Source organism: Thunnus maccoyii, chromosome 18 (genome assembly GCF_910596095.1).
Source record: "Thunnus maccoyii chromosome 18, fThuMac1.1, whole genome shotgun sequence".
NCBI classification, from domain to species: domain Eukaryota; kingdom Metazoa; phylum Chordata; class Actinopteri; order Scombriformes; family Scombridae; genus Thunnus; species Thunnus maccoyii.
Genome location: NC_056550.1, coordinates 12,895,171 through 12,911,383, shown reverse-complemented (window position 1 = coordinate 12,911,383; position 16,213 = coordinate 12,895,171). Strand labels below are relative to the sequence as shown.

General features: G+C 39.8%; 1 protein-coding gene across 1 annotated transcript; it reads right to left on the bottom strand.

Moving 5' to 3' along the window:
• Nucleotides 1-6,847: 6,847 nt before the first annotated feature.
• wfikkn2a (info WAP, follistatin/kazal, immunoglobulin, kunitz and netrin domain containing 2a) lies at nt 6,848-10,614 on the bottom strand. Its single transcript, XM_042392206.1, has 3 exons — nt 10,048-10,614; nt 9,105-9,421; nt 6,848-8,910 (listed from the first exon to the last, which is right to left on the bottom strand). Exons 1-3 carry the CDS (start codon nt 10,258-10,260, stop codon nt 7,710-7,712), a joined length of 1,731 nt encoding a protein of 576 aa, XP_042248140.1. The 5' UTR covers nt 10,261-10,614; the 3' UTR covers nt 6,848-7,709.
• Nucleotides 10,615-16,213: the final 5,599 nt, after the last annotated feature.

Below are 16,213 nucleotides of genomic sequence, written 5' to 3'. Positions count from 1 at the left end.
GAAAGTGAAAATGAGCGTGTTTATTTAACAAGCCTGTTTTACATGTACTCTAGCTCAATATTCTCGTTAAACTGAGGACAACGTGGCATAAGGAGGATTCGAGTTTCTGAGAGGCTGGAACCAAAGGTCACACAGGGATCAACAACGCGTCAGTCACAATTTAAAAATCATATCAAGTGAAATACGTGAGTGATTGTAATTGGAAAAGTGTAAAGTGTATACAAGCCCATAGATTGTATCATTTCATGGAATAGTTTTCAGGAGGGGATGACTCACCAAGGAAACTATCTGTTCTGCGTATTTCTCAACTACCCCACGGCCCCCCCGAGCTAAACTGGTCACAGTGAGTGACTTATTATGTAATGGCCAACATTAGTCAGATGCTACAAATACAAAGATGCTAACAAACAAGGATAGGTGCATGATAGTTAACTAGTTTTGTGTTTAAATCGAAAGGACCAAAGACAGACAAAAAGAGAGACAGTTTGCTTGAGTGGAAGGTTGACAGTGAGGACTGACAGTAGCAGGACCAGAGTCAGAGAAAAAAAATAATATTATAATTCTTTTATATTATGTATACTTTAATATTACTTTTATAATATGTATATTATATTAAAAATGTTTCCAGCACTTACATATAATCTATACTTCTGATCAGTATGCAACTAAAAACAGTATAAATAAGCAATATATTTAGGTATGTGCCCTTTCACAATCAGTCTCTTTGCTTCTGGCTCTAAATGGCTATGTCTGTGCTTGTTTCTATAAAGAATGAAACATGAAACTGACCTTGAAGCAACAATTCAGACATTTGACAACTTGTTCAAACTAATTTTCTCTGTCTTCCACTCATTAAAGATAGCAGTCTAGGACTCCCTCCAGTGTCTGCAGAGCTTTACAGCATTTCAGCAGAGACTTGCGTCCATTGGCCCCGCTGGTGCCACAGCAACGGGGGCTGTGAAGTCATTGTGGCTGTAAGCAGAAAGAGTGCTATTTGCAGCGACTGTATGGCCATGTGGTCTGTGTCAATGAGGAAAGACCTGGTATATTTTCTACATGAACAAAAACAGGCTGGCTTCTGCTTTGAACCTCTCTACTGTGCGTGAGCTCAGAAAATGAATGGACAATATAATATGAATGGGTAATATTTTCATTTCTATGGGCAACTGTAAAATGATAATACTGGGCTATAATGTCTGTTTGTATCACACAGCATGTGATGAGCATCCAAACACTTGCGAGGACTATTGACAAGAAGCCTATTCATCCGAGTGATGAAGGCTGAAAAAAGAAACTATTTTGACAAATCTGACAAATGCATCATTGGTAAAAAAGTTAGTCAGCAGTTTCAGATGTGATCAGTACTGACATGCTTCTGTATCAAACTTTCAGGCTCAATCTATAAAACTAATATTGATAAGTTCTAAGGTTCTGAGCATTTACTCCTATTGGGCCACTGAAAAATAGTCCTACTTGGCTTAATTATAGCAGTATTTTGGACTTCCCCGCTGTGTGTGAATATGTGTGTTGACGTGTGTGTATGTATGAAGGGACTTTCTGTTTCACTGTCAATGAAAACAGGACCAACCTACCACATGCATGCGTACTCACGTGTGTTTTTTTGTGTGTGTGTGTGTGTGTGTGTGTGCATGTGCACCAGCATACATCACAAGCCTTTTCATGGACGAGAGGCTCATTATGAGCTCGTTTACACGCAACTTAAACAGTGAAAGATTTGATGTGTGAAGGTCATATCTCTCTCTTACTGTCCTTTGTCTTTAACATCATCCTTTTAATTTCAAAACACTTACAGAAGTGCCAGTATCACTTGATAGCTCTTGTGTCCTTCCTTTCCTCTCCCAGAGGCTTCTCTCCTCTCTTTTCCATATCTACTAAAAGATAATCTAAAGTACCCCTGATAGCAGCTGATCTCTGCTGCTGCTCTGCACGGTCACACCAGGACAGCAGACCTCATCCCAAAACAGAAACAATGTAAAATCCCTGAGTAACTCTCTGTGATGTTGCTCAGGGATTAGAACATTTTGTCCCAAGCATCCCTTTACCCCTCGCCCCCTCCCTTCTGTGTCTCTTTTTTGGCCACTCTACACCCTCTCTCTCTCTCTCTCTCTCTCTCTCTCTTTCACTCTCACTCTCGTGTCTGTCTGGATTTTCTATTTTTGTGTCTCTATCATTCTAATTTATGAAGAAATCATAAGTATAATTGAAACTAAAGCTGATTTCCGCCTAGTTTTTGTTTTGTTTTTGGTCTCACAGAGTGTTCACCTCTGCACATGCAGGCAAAACACACACACACACACACAAACACTAAGCAGCCGATCTTGTATTTGCATTATCTCTGACTTTCTGTCCAAATTCAAACAAACAGTCAAGGAAGGTTTGCGTGTAAATAATGTATATGTGTGTGCATTTATCAGTGAGAGTGTGTATGACATGAATCAAAACCAGGCTGGTGATCCATCTGCACACATTGGCAACACATGAACATTTCACAAACCGAAAGCCTTAGGCATACGGGATTAAGTACTTTCAATGCATTATTTCATTCCATGCATACAGGTTACTGTGTACTTACGTGTAAGGGTATGTGTATCTGCATGTGCATGCGTATGTGTTCCGGTGGATGACGGCTGGCAGCGTGACAGCACAAGCCGGCGGCTCCTTTTTTAAACAACACAGGCATAATTTACAATCAATGCGCACACATGCATGTAAGTGGTAATGTAGCAGATAAAAAATTTGGTTTGAATATGTGTTGTTTATGTCCTTAGGCTAGTGGTGAGTGGAGCAGAGTGTTTTATAAGGATGTTCATTTTCTGATAGCTGTTTAGCAATTTTGCTTTAGATTTTAGAACTGAAATCAGGATGATTCTGCCTTTATTCCTTTACTGTACTGTATTTGTGTTTGGTTGCTTGTGCATGTTGTGGCATGCACAATTACATGTTTAATTTTCAAGTGGTGCACTAGCCCCTCTATCTATATTTGATAATTAGAGGGCACACGTGTACTCGGTGTATCATGCAACACTGTAATCTAACAGAGAAAATTGCCATTTCTCCTCAATAACATGGTTATTATTCACGCTAAAGAGGGCGCATAAAGATAAGTGAATTTCCTGCATGGTTGTACTTGTGTTTCCCCATCCTGAGACAGCTACACCATAGCAGCCTTTGATCCACTCTAATGATATTTTCAATGCAAGGGTCTCAGACTTATAAAACACAATAGATAGACATACTATGATCTATCTGTGTATCTATTTACCTATATATCAATCTATCAATATATCTAGATGTAATACAGTAGGTATAGATACAAGAGAGGGATGCAAGAGGTAACAGTGTCCTAGTTTCCCCCTACATTGAGCAGGTACTATTTTTAGAAAGCAGAAAGATAAGAGGGTAAAAGAATCCCCTAGAGTCGACGGCAGCAGTTTTATGTTCTGGACAATTTACACCCTCCTTATGCTACGATGACCTTTGCCTTCATCGTTCACTCATCCCAGCCCCCCTCATATCCTCTGATCATTCATGTCCTCCCGCTGTCCCTCCTCTCCTTTCTCCTGCCTCCTTATCTATCTTGATTCCATTCCCTTCCCCCTCATGCACTTTTATCTGTTCTCTTCTTTCCCAAAGTTTTTTTTTTTTCTCTTGCGTGTCTCATCTCCTCCAACCTGTCTCTCGCTCTTCTTATTCTGTTAGCACACACTGCCATATTTTTAACCAGTCAGACATCCCCCTCTTTCAACTGCCTTAAATAATAAAGCAGTGAGGGCTGCATTACTGCGATTGTCAACTTGTCACGCAAGTACATCAGTGGGTTTTTTTCTGTGCGCTTGTATGTAACCACACATCATGTAATACTAAAAACTGTTGTGTGTCATTTGTCTGTTTGAATATTAAAGGTCTCTGCCAGCAACATTATACATAAGCATAGAGTATGTGGATGGATGTAGCGTGTTGGTATTCCACATTTTATCTTGGTAATGTATGACTTTCTGTGTTTCTGGCCTTCTCTCCGCCCAACCCACCACCCTTCACCTCTCTCTCTCTTCCTCTCTCTTTCTCTCTGTATATCCGTTACCATTTTTTTTTTGTCCAATCCAACACAGAGACCAGCTGTGCCCTGGAGAGCTGCTATTGACACTGTGTGCTTATTTGTGTGTGGTCACATCAAGTACTTGCACACATCCAGTGCATTGGGCACATATACTAGACCATCTGGCTGCTTGTGGAGGCATTTATAGGGCAAGTGACACTATGTGTGTGTGTGTGTGTGTGTGTGTGTGTGTGTGTGTGTGAGAGAGAGAGAGAGAGAGAGAGAGACAGAGAGACAGAGAGAGAGAGTACATGTGCAATAAAATCTGTTTTGAAGCTGGGACATACTGTACACTGTAAAATTATTAAAACTATCCTCTGAAAACAATACTAGGAGTAACTAATTTATTTGTCTAGTTTTGGGTTCTAAAATCCTAATTTCTGCTTTGCGTCAACCTATTGATGATATTTTTTTTAGCATCACTATCTTGAAATATTCCTGCACTGAGAACAGGCAAAATTTTCCTCACTCCAGACATACAATTTTGTCTTGTCATTCAGCTTGTTAGGATTAGTATTTAATACAGTGTAATACTGATGTACAGTAAAACAAGTAACTCCTGTCATTAATGAAATCTCTTTCACAAATGTATGAGACATGCAACAGAGCTAAACAAGCTCATTCTAATCACCGTTCTTGAAGGGTTGTGCTGCCACTCAGTGGACAACTTCACTGATTGCACGAAAAGCAGTAATGCAGTTTTGGTAACGGTTTACTTTAAAACCCCCTATTTAGCATTTATAAGCAGTATACGAACATTTACACATATAATGTTGTTAGCACATGTATGTGTTTATTAATGTATTTAACAACTACAGCAAAACAGAACATGAATGACAAAACACAATTGTAATAAAATAAAAAATGTCTTCATAGGGGAAGTTACAATAGTTGACAAATATTGTACATTAAAAACTACTACTACTACTAAAAATGTCACTATCAACAATTTATGAAATGTTTATGTACTGCTTATAAATGCTACATAAAGGGACCTATAAATATTACTGTAGTTTTGTTCACATTCACATCTGTTTATTGAAGTCTACACAAAGTCTTTGTTATGGCAAAATGGAAAGTTATGAAAGGTTATTTATGTGTAGAAAAATATTTTTAAAAATACTCAAATACATTTTAAAATAATGTGAAAGCATACACTGTTCTCTAATATTACTGTAATGGAATGGACATGAGTCATGCTCCTTTTTTTCTTCTTTTTCTCTTAAACATGTTTTCATATTTTTCTCTTTCTTAATAAATTTTTCCTTCTCTCTAAAAACACATGTCAAACAAATAACCTGAAGTCCCAGAGTTGTCCAGAAAAAGAGTTCAGTGGGCTTAATGTCTCACACAATGCAAATGTTACATAGTGCAAGATATCTGAGGTAAAAACTAACAAACAAAAAATGTTTTTAAAATCGATGCTCAATCAATGCCAGTTTTTGTATATTAGTTATCTTGAACACCAACAAGTTCTTCCTTGATACTGTGTCACTGAGGGCATTGTGCCCCCCCTTACCTGCGGCTGTCTGGCTTATTATTATGGTCTGTCTGGCAGGCTGCCTGGCTGGTGGTCTCTAAGTGAACTTGATACTGAAATCAGCGGCCGGCTGTGATGTGTAGGACATTAAGGGGGCTGTGTGGAGCTAGTCTGGAGCTCCGCCAGTCACTTAACACTCATCAACAGTTCTAATGAAAGTGGCCTTTTCCTTGGTGGCCTCTTTTTCATTAGCAGGGTCAGAGGTCACCGCCCAAGGCTGGCTGTCTGACGGCCTGAGTGGGCAAACAGTTGAGGAAGAGAGCTGAGGAAGGGGGTTAGAGAAGGGGATATAAGGGCAGAGGGGGAAGGGGAAAAACATTCAGTGTTTCCTTATGTTTTGTTCCCTGTATGTCCTGCTGGTCCTGGTGACTCATTCTGTTCTTAAGATATCCCACAGTTCCAGCGTTTGTTAACCCCAAGTTGATTCTTACTTGACATTTTAACTGTTGCATTTCAGAAATGGGCACATCTCTTTCCCAGGAACCTTTAAAGTCTAACATTTTACGTTTTTCCAATATCTTAATCTCTTCCACACCAGGATTTAGCCTCAAGCTTCATCATGAAAAGTGAAAAATTCTACAGAATTATATGTGTGCTAATGGATACAACTAAAGCATCAAGCTCTATCTTAACTTTAATGTAACTCAGGGGTTAAGTTCCCTTATTTTTACTTGACTTTTTACTCTCTCTCCATTCCTCTCTCTGTTCTCTATTATGCCCCTTTAACACAGATGTGGCCAACTGAGTGAAAGAGATTGAGTGACTGAAAGAGAGAGAATCAGCCAACATCCCTCTCCTCCTCCTTTTCCCCTCCACCCCGGCCTCTCGCACATGAAAGGGGCCGCACAAGGCCAATGGATGGCCGGTGGGGTGTGTGCTATGCGAGGGCCCCAGACCCAGACACAACACAACACACAGCTCCGCAGGCCACCACAGCTGGGCTGGAATGTGACCTGCTTCAGACTTTAATGCCAGACTAGGCCTTGTGTGTGTGTGAAATAGAAGTGGAAGGAGGAGGACATGGATGGAGGGATGTCAACCACAGGACAGCACATGCACTGCCTGCATGAGTCTTTTTGATAAGTGGTGAGCATGTCGGGTATTTTGTCTGTAGCACAGGCAACAGCACAACAATATAACAAAGGACAACTGTAATATTTTCTAAAACATCTTTATTTATTTACCATCATATTCCATAAAAGTTTTAATGAACACTAATATATCATAGATAACATAAAAATACGTATGTTCTTTACGTAATTAGATTTACAGAGATACATCCTGCATATGTATATATTTATTGGCAAGTGCCCTATAAGAAATAGATCAATAAATATAGAGTACAGAAGTCCACATACATATTCTGTATTGTAAATTAAAACGTATCAAAATAGATTCCACAAAAAAATGGAACCAAAGAGCTTATTTGATTCTGGTAGATAAACTGAGGCTTCACATTGCATTATTGTGAGCTTGAGTGCTCATCACAGATGTTACAAAATGTCTGTTTTGGGATACCCCACAAAAACATAAAGCAAATGAACCAATCATATTAAAACATAATGCTAAATGAATGATATTAGTGTACTCAAGATAACATTTGGAGAGGAAATCTATAATATCATTTTAATAAGCAGTTACAACGATCGAACACTTTGTACAGAGTAAATGCTTGTGACTATTATTCTACAGTTTACCCCAACTGTGGACATCAAAACTCTCTAAGCTTGGCTCTAATTTGAAAAAAAAAACATCTCTAGCTATTTGGACAGTTTTGCCACAGCATTCTGTGAAGGAATAACGAATAAAAGCAACGGATAAAAATTATCAGTGACAACAGTACAAATTATGAAAAGTGATTTTCTGAGATCTACAGAGCATTAGGTAGCAAAGGAAGGAAAGAAAAAATCTGAAAAAGGGAACAAAACCTCAGATGTTAAAGATAAATTACTACTTTTGTGTTTACCAGTCAGACTGGTGAGGTCACTTTAGCTTAGAATGATCTGAAAACAACATAACCGACGTTCAGTGAGTGTGAGACGTTAATAGACTCTACTGGACGGCAGAGAAATCTTTAAGGAAGTTGCAGGTTTTCTTGTGGACAATCTCACGAAGTTTCCTGATTCTGCGAGGGCTGGAGGAGCCTACAAAGCTGTCGGGCTGCAGGACGGCCATCCCGTTGTGAACATCTCCCATGATGATGAGCTGTCCCTCAGCAACAGTGATATTGGGGCAGGGGCAGTTCCAGTCCATGTTCAGGAGAGTCACCTCCAAAGGTTCTTTGCCAAAGAACTTCAGACCCATCTTCTCATCCTTCAAGATCTCCTCCACTGTCACCAAAGCGTGGCCAGACTCTTGCTCCTCTGTCAACTCTGTCACACGCCCCAGGATCACAAAATCACTCTTGCAGAAGCTGGTGACCATCTTGCCTCGAGGTTTACATATCTTACAATTGTGGTTCTTCGGAAAGGGGCACATCTCTTCACAGGCTTCTTTGGACTCAAAGTTGTTCTCGTTGCCACCGCAGCCTCCATAGACGAAGGACTGGCACTTTTTGAGGCTGCTGCTATAGGCCCAGCGAGGCTCATAGGCCTTGCAAGGCCCTTGGAGGCTTGGTAGGCTACAGGGAGCCGCCAGCTCTCCTCCGCATGACAGCATGCAGGCTTCATAGGTGTCGAAATGGTTACCGTTTTTATTGCACTGACTGTAGGTGAAAGTGAAGCAATTGTTCCGATTTGATTCATAGTACCAGCTCATGCTCTCCTCTCCACAGTCATCTGTGTCTGGACTTTTTAGACACTCTTCAGCTGGAAACGGCAGGTTGGTACTATTTCCTTCTGCATTCTTACCTTTCGATTCCCTCTTGATCACTACCAAGGGAAAGTGTGATGATACACTTCCCCCAACATTTTTGGCTGTGCATGTATAAATGCCGGCATCCTGAAGTTGTGCGTTGTATATGACCAGCTGGCCAATGTTAGTGACCACAACGTTCCCTCGGACATGATTAGGTCTCATTATGGTGTTCTCTTTGCCCTTCAGTTGTTTCTCCCAGGTGATTTCCGGACGTGGCTTCCCAGACACCTCACACAGGAAGCTGGCTGTCTCACCCACAAAAACAGCCTGTTGGGTGGGGCCACTGTGTATGGTGGGGAGCTGGATGTCAGCTGGGAGGGTGGTCTGGAGGGCAGTAGTGGGATGCAGGGTGGTCTCTGCAGGGATTGGACTGGTGTTTGGCCAGGTCAGGTGGTACCTGTAGGTAGGTTGAATAAGAAAGGAATTAATCAGAGCTAGGATATGTCAAAGGCTCTTCTTTAATCACATTATTGACATATTGCATTTATGCCACAGCCAGAAAAAAGTCTTAATTTTGAGGACTGAAACAAGACAACATTACCTCATCACACCAAAATTAATAGTAAAGATCTAAAATACTTAACATGTTACCTGCAGGTGACCTCAGAGATAGAGATACCCTTGGAACAGGCTTCAGCATCCATGTAGCACTTGTTATAATATGTCATGCCATCAGATGCACACGTGAAGTGGGGTTCTCTCTCACAGCGGTCCCGGCACTTACAAACAGGCTGGCCGTCCCAGATGTCGCATTCAGACCCTTGTTGAGAGCACATGAACTTGTCGCAGGTGGCGCCCTTTGGCATTCCAATGGGGCCCTTGTTGCCCTTGATGTCTATATACCGTGCTGCCACACAGCTCTTGTTACCACATACATTAAGGCAGCACTTCTCAAATGTCTCGCAGTCCTGAAGGTTGGAAAAGAAACAAAACTTTTGTACCACATACCAGCATATTTGTTTTCATAATGCAGATACAGTTTGAATTATAATATGAAAACTGCACAAACACAGAAAATGATTTGATGCTTGGTGAAATGAAAATATCAAAATATTTGTTTTCAGTTTGGATCAGTTTTTACCAATATATTGTCAACATCTGACACAGCATGAACAAAAACTTTGGAAAAAGTAAAGGTAGAAAATGTAACTGTCACTATAAAATTACACAACCACAAGATTATTTTTGTTGTGTTGGATTTCTGCTTGCTATCTTTCATTTAACCCCCACCCTCCCAGGCAGCAAATCATGCACTGTGCACAAGAAAACGCGAATTTGTCATTTTGCTGTTTAAAATTCACTGAGTTCAAATGAAAAAGAGAGATGCACAGGGGATGCAGAATAAGATTATTTCTCTAAACAAAATACAATTGTTCAACAATTTCCTTAAATCATATGCAATCATTCTGCCTCGAGATATGGTCACACAGCCTGTTTATTATTTGTTTACTGTTAACTTAGACAGCAGACGAACTGCATCTATGCACTACAATCTGCACAATGCGCATGCAGCAGGCTACATCACCTCGCTCACCTGGTCAGATTCACACTCGCGAATGCAGGTGCTCATAGCATCCACCCACAGGTTGGGGTTCAGGTCATTCGGGCACAAGCCTGCGTGAGAGTACACCACTTTTGCCACAGACATGGGCATTGCCCTCACGCGGCAACTGTCCATATAAAGGAGAATAGTGTAACAATGTCCCAGAAGAAACCAAATCCATCGGGGAAACAGCATCCACCACATATCCGGCGTCTAACAGAGCGGACACTAAAAAAAAAATCCTGCAGAAAAACAAATCCAACGAGAGACAACGGAGTTTAACACGACTCTAAAGTTGTGAAAAAGTCTTTAAACCTTCGCGGAAATGATTTGCAGTCAGATGCAGCATGCATGAAAATTGCGAAAATAGGAGCGTGCAGGACCGGTCTGGATCTGGAGAGCTCTCCAGGTTAGTTGCTCCACGTTTAATAGTAGCAAGAGATTAAGGCTGCAGTGTGCAAACCCACTTAAGATCTAACTACATGAATTACAGTGGCCTGTCTAGTCGGATAGCAAATCCCAGCTGAGTTACAGTTATGATCAACTTAATTAAAGAAAAAAAAAAAGTCCTCCAGCCGTTTGCAGGCGCTGCTTCATACAAGACTGGCGAGACACCTGTGCGTAAGGCGCTGTCCGCCTTAACCCTTAGCTTGCAAAGTCGCGGCTTGGGAAGAAGGAGATATTTAACAATAATCTGAAAAGTATAGTACATATGTTTATTGTACAATTTATGCACGAACTAAACATATTGGAATTGGAATTTCACACGCACATAGTAATTTCTTAAAAAGTGTAAAGGTACAGGCCACCGAATAGAGACTTAAATGACTGTATTTTGTATTATATTGTCACACTGTGGCACAGCTCCTTATTTTCAGGTGTCAGTGCCAACAGACTTCAATTTACATTTCATATGATGGTTATTATTGTGTATTTCATGTTATATGACGCTTTGGATATGTTTATTATAAAATAACGTCTTTTTGTCGTATGGATCAAAACACAGTACTGTATGACAATACTGTGCAGAATGATCATCCTTCCTGATAATATAACTCAAATTACTGTAAAATCTCTTTGAGAGAACAAAAACGTCAGTCTCCAGGAGATGGCACCAAATTCACCAAACTCGGTGCAGTTCCTCTCATTCCTGCTCTGATTTGGATTATACACTGAATGTGTATCAAATAGTGCAAGGGTCATTTAAATTGCTTTTGTTGAGTAGATTCTAATGTAGAGGAGGCTTCATTATGTTGGTTATTGATTTTTTGTTCTACTTATTCGTACCATGACTGTATATTCTAGATAGTAATTGTGAAACCATTTAACCCTTCTTCTGCTTCTTCTTCATCAGAAGTTTCTGTTTCTGATTAACTCTAAGACCAACAGCAGCCACACTTGAAAGATAGAGGATAACAATTATACTGGTGCACCAGATGATGGTGCCATACAAACCACTTCTGTGTTTTAGCCTAGCTGCTTGTTGTGGAATTCAACTTTTCAAAAAAATGTAATATTTTAGATATAATGACTTGAATTTGTCCATACATGATATGTCATTTTGCATATTGCTTGGATCCAACTGACTGTACTGTTGGTTTGATATAATGTGTAACACTGAATGCAGCAAGTGAATGAAGAGTCAACTAGAGTTGCTGTTAATATGTCCATTGAGTGTGTCAGAGTGTGTCCATATTCTGATCCAATCAAACAGATTAAGTTGATAAAGCATCCTCAAACAGTTCAGTTTGAGAAAATAGGGAATCATAATTCATGCTGTTGTTTATATGAATCAACCACTGCAAAACTTTGAAAATGATGTCTTTGAGTGATGAGCATATGCATGATGTGAGTTTTAGACTATTTTGTCATCCAGGACAGATGACATACCATGATGACTTAATCAGTAGCTCCAACAAGTTGTATACATCTAAAACAACACTGGATAACATGTCCTACACTTATTGAAACACTTGACAAGCCCAAATTTTATAATTTCTTACTTAAATTATGAATGCAATTGTTAATCAGAAAATCCTCTTTACATGCCTTTTTATATTTAGAGCATTGTCAGTTATTTAACATTGTGTAGGGTAGAGGTAACACATATAGGAAAACCAGGATTCTACAATAGAAATACTATTAGGTTCAAGACTCATGCTATCACAATATTGACATGTAAGAAGTCACAAGTAGTACAGACAGCTTGATATCGTGCTGTGAAGAACTGGTTTCTTCCCCAAAAGCCAATTCCAGGAAGTGTTGCTGAAAAGGGGGCTTCAAAACAAAACAAATAGGCTGGTGGTCTGTTTGGCTGTGAACATGAACAAACTGTTTCATCCAAAACAGTCACATGGCCTAGGAACAAAACTGAGCTCAAATAAAACTGTTTTTTGGAGACTTTAAAAAGCTGGTCAACCTTTATCTTTAGGAGAAAAGAAGAGAAAAGATCAAACATTTTAATAGACTGGCTGTATGTGTGTGTGAGTGTGTGCATGAAGTCTGTGCTTCCCAAGCTGAGTCCCTGCTGAGCCCAAAGAGGCCCAGTGCTCTCCAGGCCGAACCCTGCAGTCTTAGTCTGGTCCGCTGTCTGTGAGCCCTCTCTGAAAACACATAGGCAGGCACACACACACACACACGCACGCACACACACGCACACGCACACACACACACACACACACACACACACAGGTAAGACTCATATCCTTGCAAAAAGTATAAGTACATAGTGCTGATGGTAGACATATGGACTGATTATTTAGCTTGTGATGCTAATGATTTAAAAGGAATTGCTTGTAAATTTTGAATACTGTATATACATAAATGTGCACACTCTCAATTGCATGCAAATGCACAAACACAGTCAAGCTGTGTTTTCAGTGTCTACTCACCCACTCGCCCCCTTAGGCCACCCCTAACCTTCACCCCTCAAGACCCTGCATTCCCAGCATAGCCGACACAAGAGCTACAGGGCATGTCACATATTGGATAAAGCCCCATGCGGGGTGCTCCGACAGGCTTTCTGCCTTCAGCTCATGTATTGTCTGCAAACAGACCTTGACTTTGACCTTCTTTGTGCGCTCTCACCATCTTTCTGAGCCCAGTTCAAAACAAATTCTGCGTTAATGATTATTTTCAGTGTGTCGCAATATGAAGATTTGTGTGTTTCTTTTTGTAAATTGCGTCAGAATCGTGTAATCATCATATCCTCGGTAACTGAAACCATCAACTGATACAACCAGAAATCAGTAACTAATAAATAAAAACAACTCTACATTTAATAATATTTACAGCTTGCAGGGATATATGTGATAATGATAAAATATCTTTGCCAATCAGGGATAAATGGTAAAAGAAACGGGCACATTCTCTCAAGACTCTCCTGTAAAAAGGTACAAATCAAATCTGGTTGAATATGGCGTTCAGCATACAGTAAATAGATAATAGTAATCAAATGAGTTTAAATGTCAAACAACTACGCAGTTGGTCATTTTGTACAGTAGGGTAACTTTTCAGGAAAGAATAATATCTCATATATTAATATGCCATTTCTATTAAAAGTACAGAATTTGCAGGTGTGTGAATAAGCGGTAGGCCACGAGAGGCAATTATTCGGTTATTTTGATGCAGTTAAGAAGCATAGATACTGTGGGTACAACAGGAAGCAGATTGCACAATACTGTCTGGCACACAAAGTTTAATTTCATTTTATCTATCTATTAATATGTATGATACAGTAATCGTTCCAGGCTTCATCTAGAGATATATAATATGAAAATATTTCTTCACTGAGTTCTAGGCTTAATGGTCTTAGTGGGCCTGGTTGGGCCTTCCTCCGACTGTTGCCTTAACATACTGGAAGAAATATTTTATGGGTTTATAGGAGAAGGCTTGACAAGAAATGACGTGAGGAGCCTATGACCTAATCTGTCTACACGGGTCCTAATCAATGTCACATGGATTGTTTAAGGTGGTACACCACTACAGACCACTCTTCATGGCACAACGATCTTTAGAAAGTCAGCCATCACTTCTTACACTGTAGGGTGGGATTTTACTTCACACTGATCAGAAATAGGTGTCACTGCTGCAAAACTTATATTTTGTGGGAACAGTTGCCAGGCAACCTGCAGAGACTCAGAGATACAGTATACAACTTATAGTGTGTAACATGTTAATTACTGAGCTTTATAGGTGCTGATAGGCAAATTTTATTACCTACAGACAGACCCAGGCTAGCTGTTTCCCCTTGTTTCAAGTCTTTGTGCTAAGCTAAGCTAACCAGCTGCTAGCTGTAGCCTTATGTTTAACGGACAGATATGAGAGTGGTATCAATTTTTTCATCTAATTCTCCACCAGAAAGCAATTAAGCGTATAATAATCACTGGACGTGCTGTCTATAGGCCCGCACAGCTATGTAAGATCACTCCATTGTGATGTTGGTACAAACTGTGGATTCATGACTTCATATTCAAATTGAACAGTACTGTAGATAAAAGACGCATAAATCAAATATAAGCAACTGTACATCTGACTTCAACAGTTTCATCATTAATCTCTGTGGCTTTACAGTGTCATGCATGCATTTATGTTGCAAATAAGCAGCTCTGTTTATTGGCTTTGTGCATTATGCCGGTTAGAGAGGTGCACAAATTGTACCAAGGGCCATAGTCCAAGCACATCGACCAAGGCACGTACTGTACCTGTGAGTAACGTCGCCTTCTGCCTCCATTTCTAAAATGCTCTTAGGGGTTCTTGACCATGCAGGTCCACAGCTTCTCTTGCCCATGACCGAGGCCTGGGAAGCTGGTGGAGCTGGTTTAAAACAATGACGGTGTTATGACTGTTCATACTAAGCTTATTATGAGTGTCTCACTCCAGAACAAAGGAGAGAGACACGTCCAGCCACAGCAGGGCCCTAAGCTGATTCCTCAGCCCTAGTCTAGACACACACAACATACCGATGGACAGACATGCAGACGTCCACGCGCAGATTCACGAGCATCCACTGAAATGTATATATCCTGGTAGCCATGCATCCCTTCATGTATATCTTGGGATTTGAACACACACATACATTTAACTTTCTGAACACCATTCTGCTGAGATTATGCAATATTTGTGCTCTCCGGATTGCATTGTCAGAACATCTGCTCTCCACATGGACACTATTGTATTCATTTCATTGAGGTTAAGGAGCTCACAGATACACTCGTGAGTCAGTATGACCATAACTTAGATGTTGTTTATGTTCTTTAAATCAGAGAGGGAACATAACAAAATGTCTCAGGCCCTCAAACGCGCCTTGTTAATCAAGTTCATAACAGAATGTACAACATCGGCTTGCTGTGCAAACAGGTCAAAAGTGAATAGACAGCTGGACGGTGCAACAATACTGAGTTTTGGAATATGGAAGACTTCCAGATTTGCTTTTCAAAGTATTTTTATTAGTTGTAATATTAGTGGTAATAAAGGGGAATGTTTACTTAACAGTTAAAAGAAAGTCTAAATTTGCAGCAAACAGTGTAGCTTCATATCTTATTTTTCAGTGATTTTATATTGAAGTAAATATTTCAGCTTTACTTGTGCAAATATACATGTAAAGAATGCTGCAATAACACACGTCTCAACATATAACTAATGTTTCCAGGGTTTACTACCTATTGGAAAAAGCCATTTTTACTCCTCATGAGTTGATGATGTGCATATGGTTCATGTAGGATTGGGTGATATGCTAATTTATACTGTCAAACAACATAAATTTGTCTAAATCATCAGAGATTTTAACATATTGTTTATTCTGAGGTAGCAATCCCTTTTATTATGTCTGGTTGTATTAGTCCATTGTAGGCAATTACTGCTTTATGCAACATGGATATATTTTTGCATCAATGTGATGACGTACTTTTATTTGCAGGTATTTAATTTGCTTGATTAGCTAAAATAACAAACAAACAAACAAACACACACACACACACACACATTTCCATCTGGCTATTTTAGTTTCACAGCTGATTTTTCAACAAAATGTCCTGGATTATTTTATACTGTATATCTATATTGTGATGCAAAATTACATATATAATTATCCATTTAGCCCACTCCTGGGCTGATGGGTTAGAAAACTTAGTCAAGGCAAAAATGATTATTTAGAGAT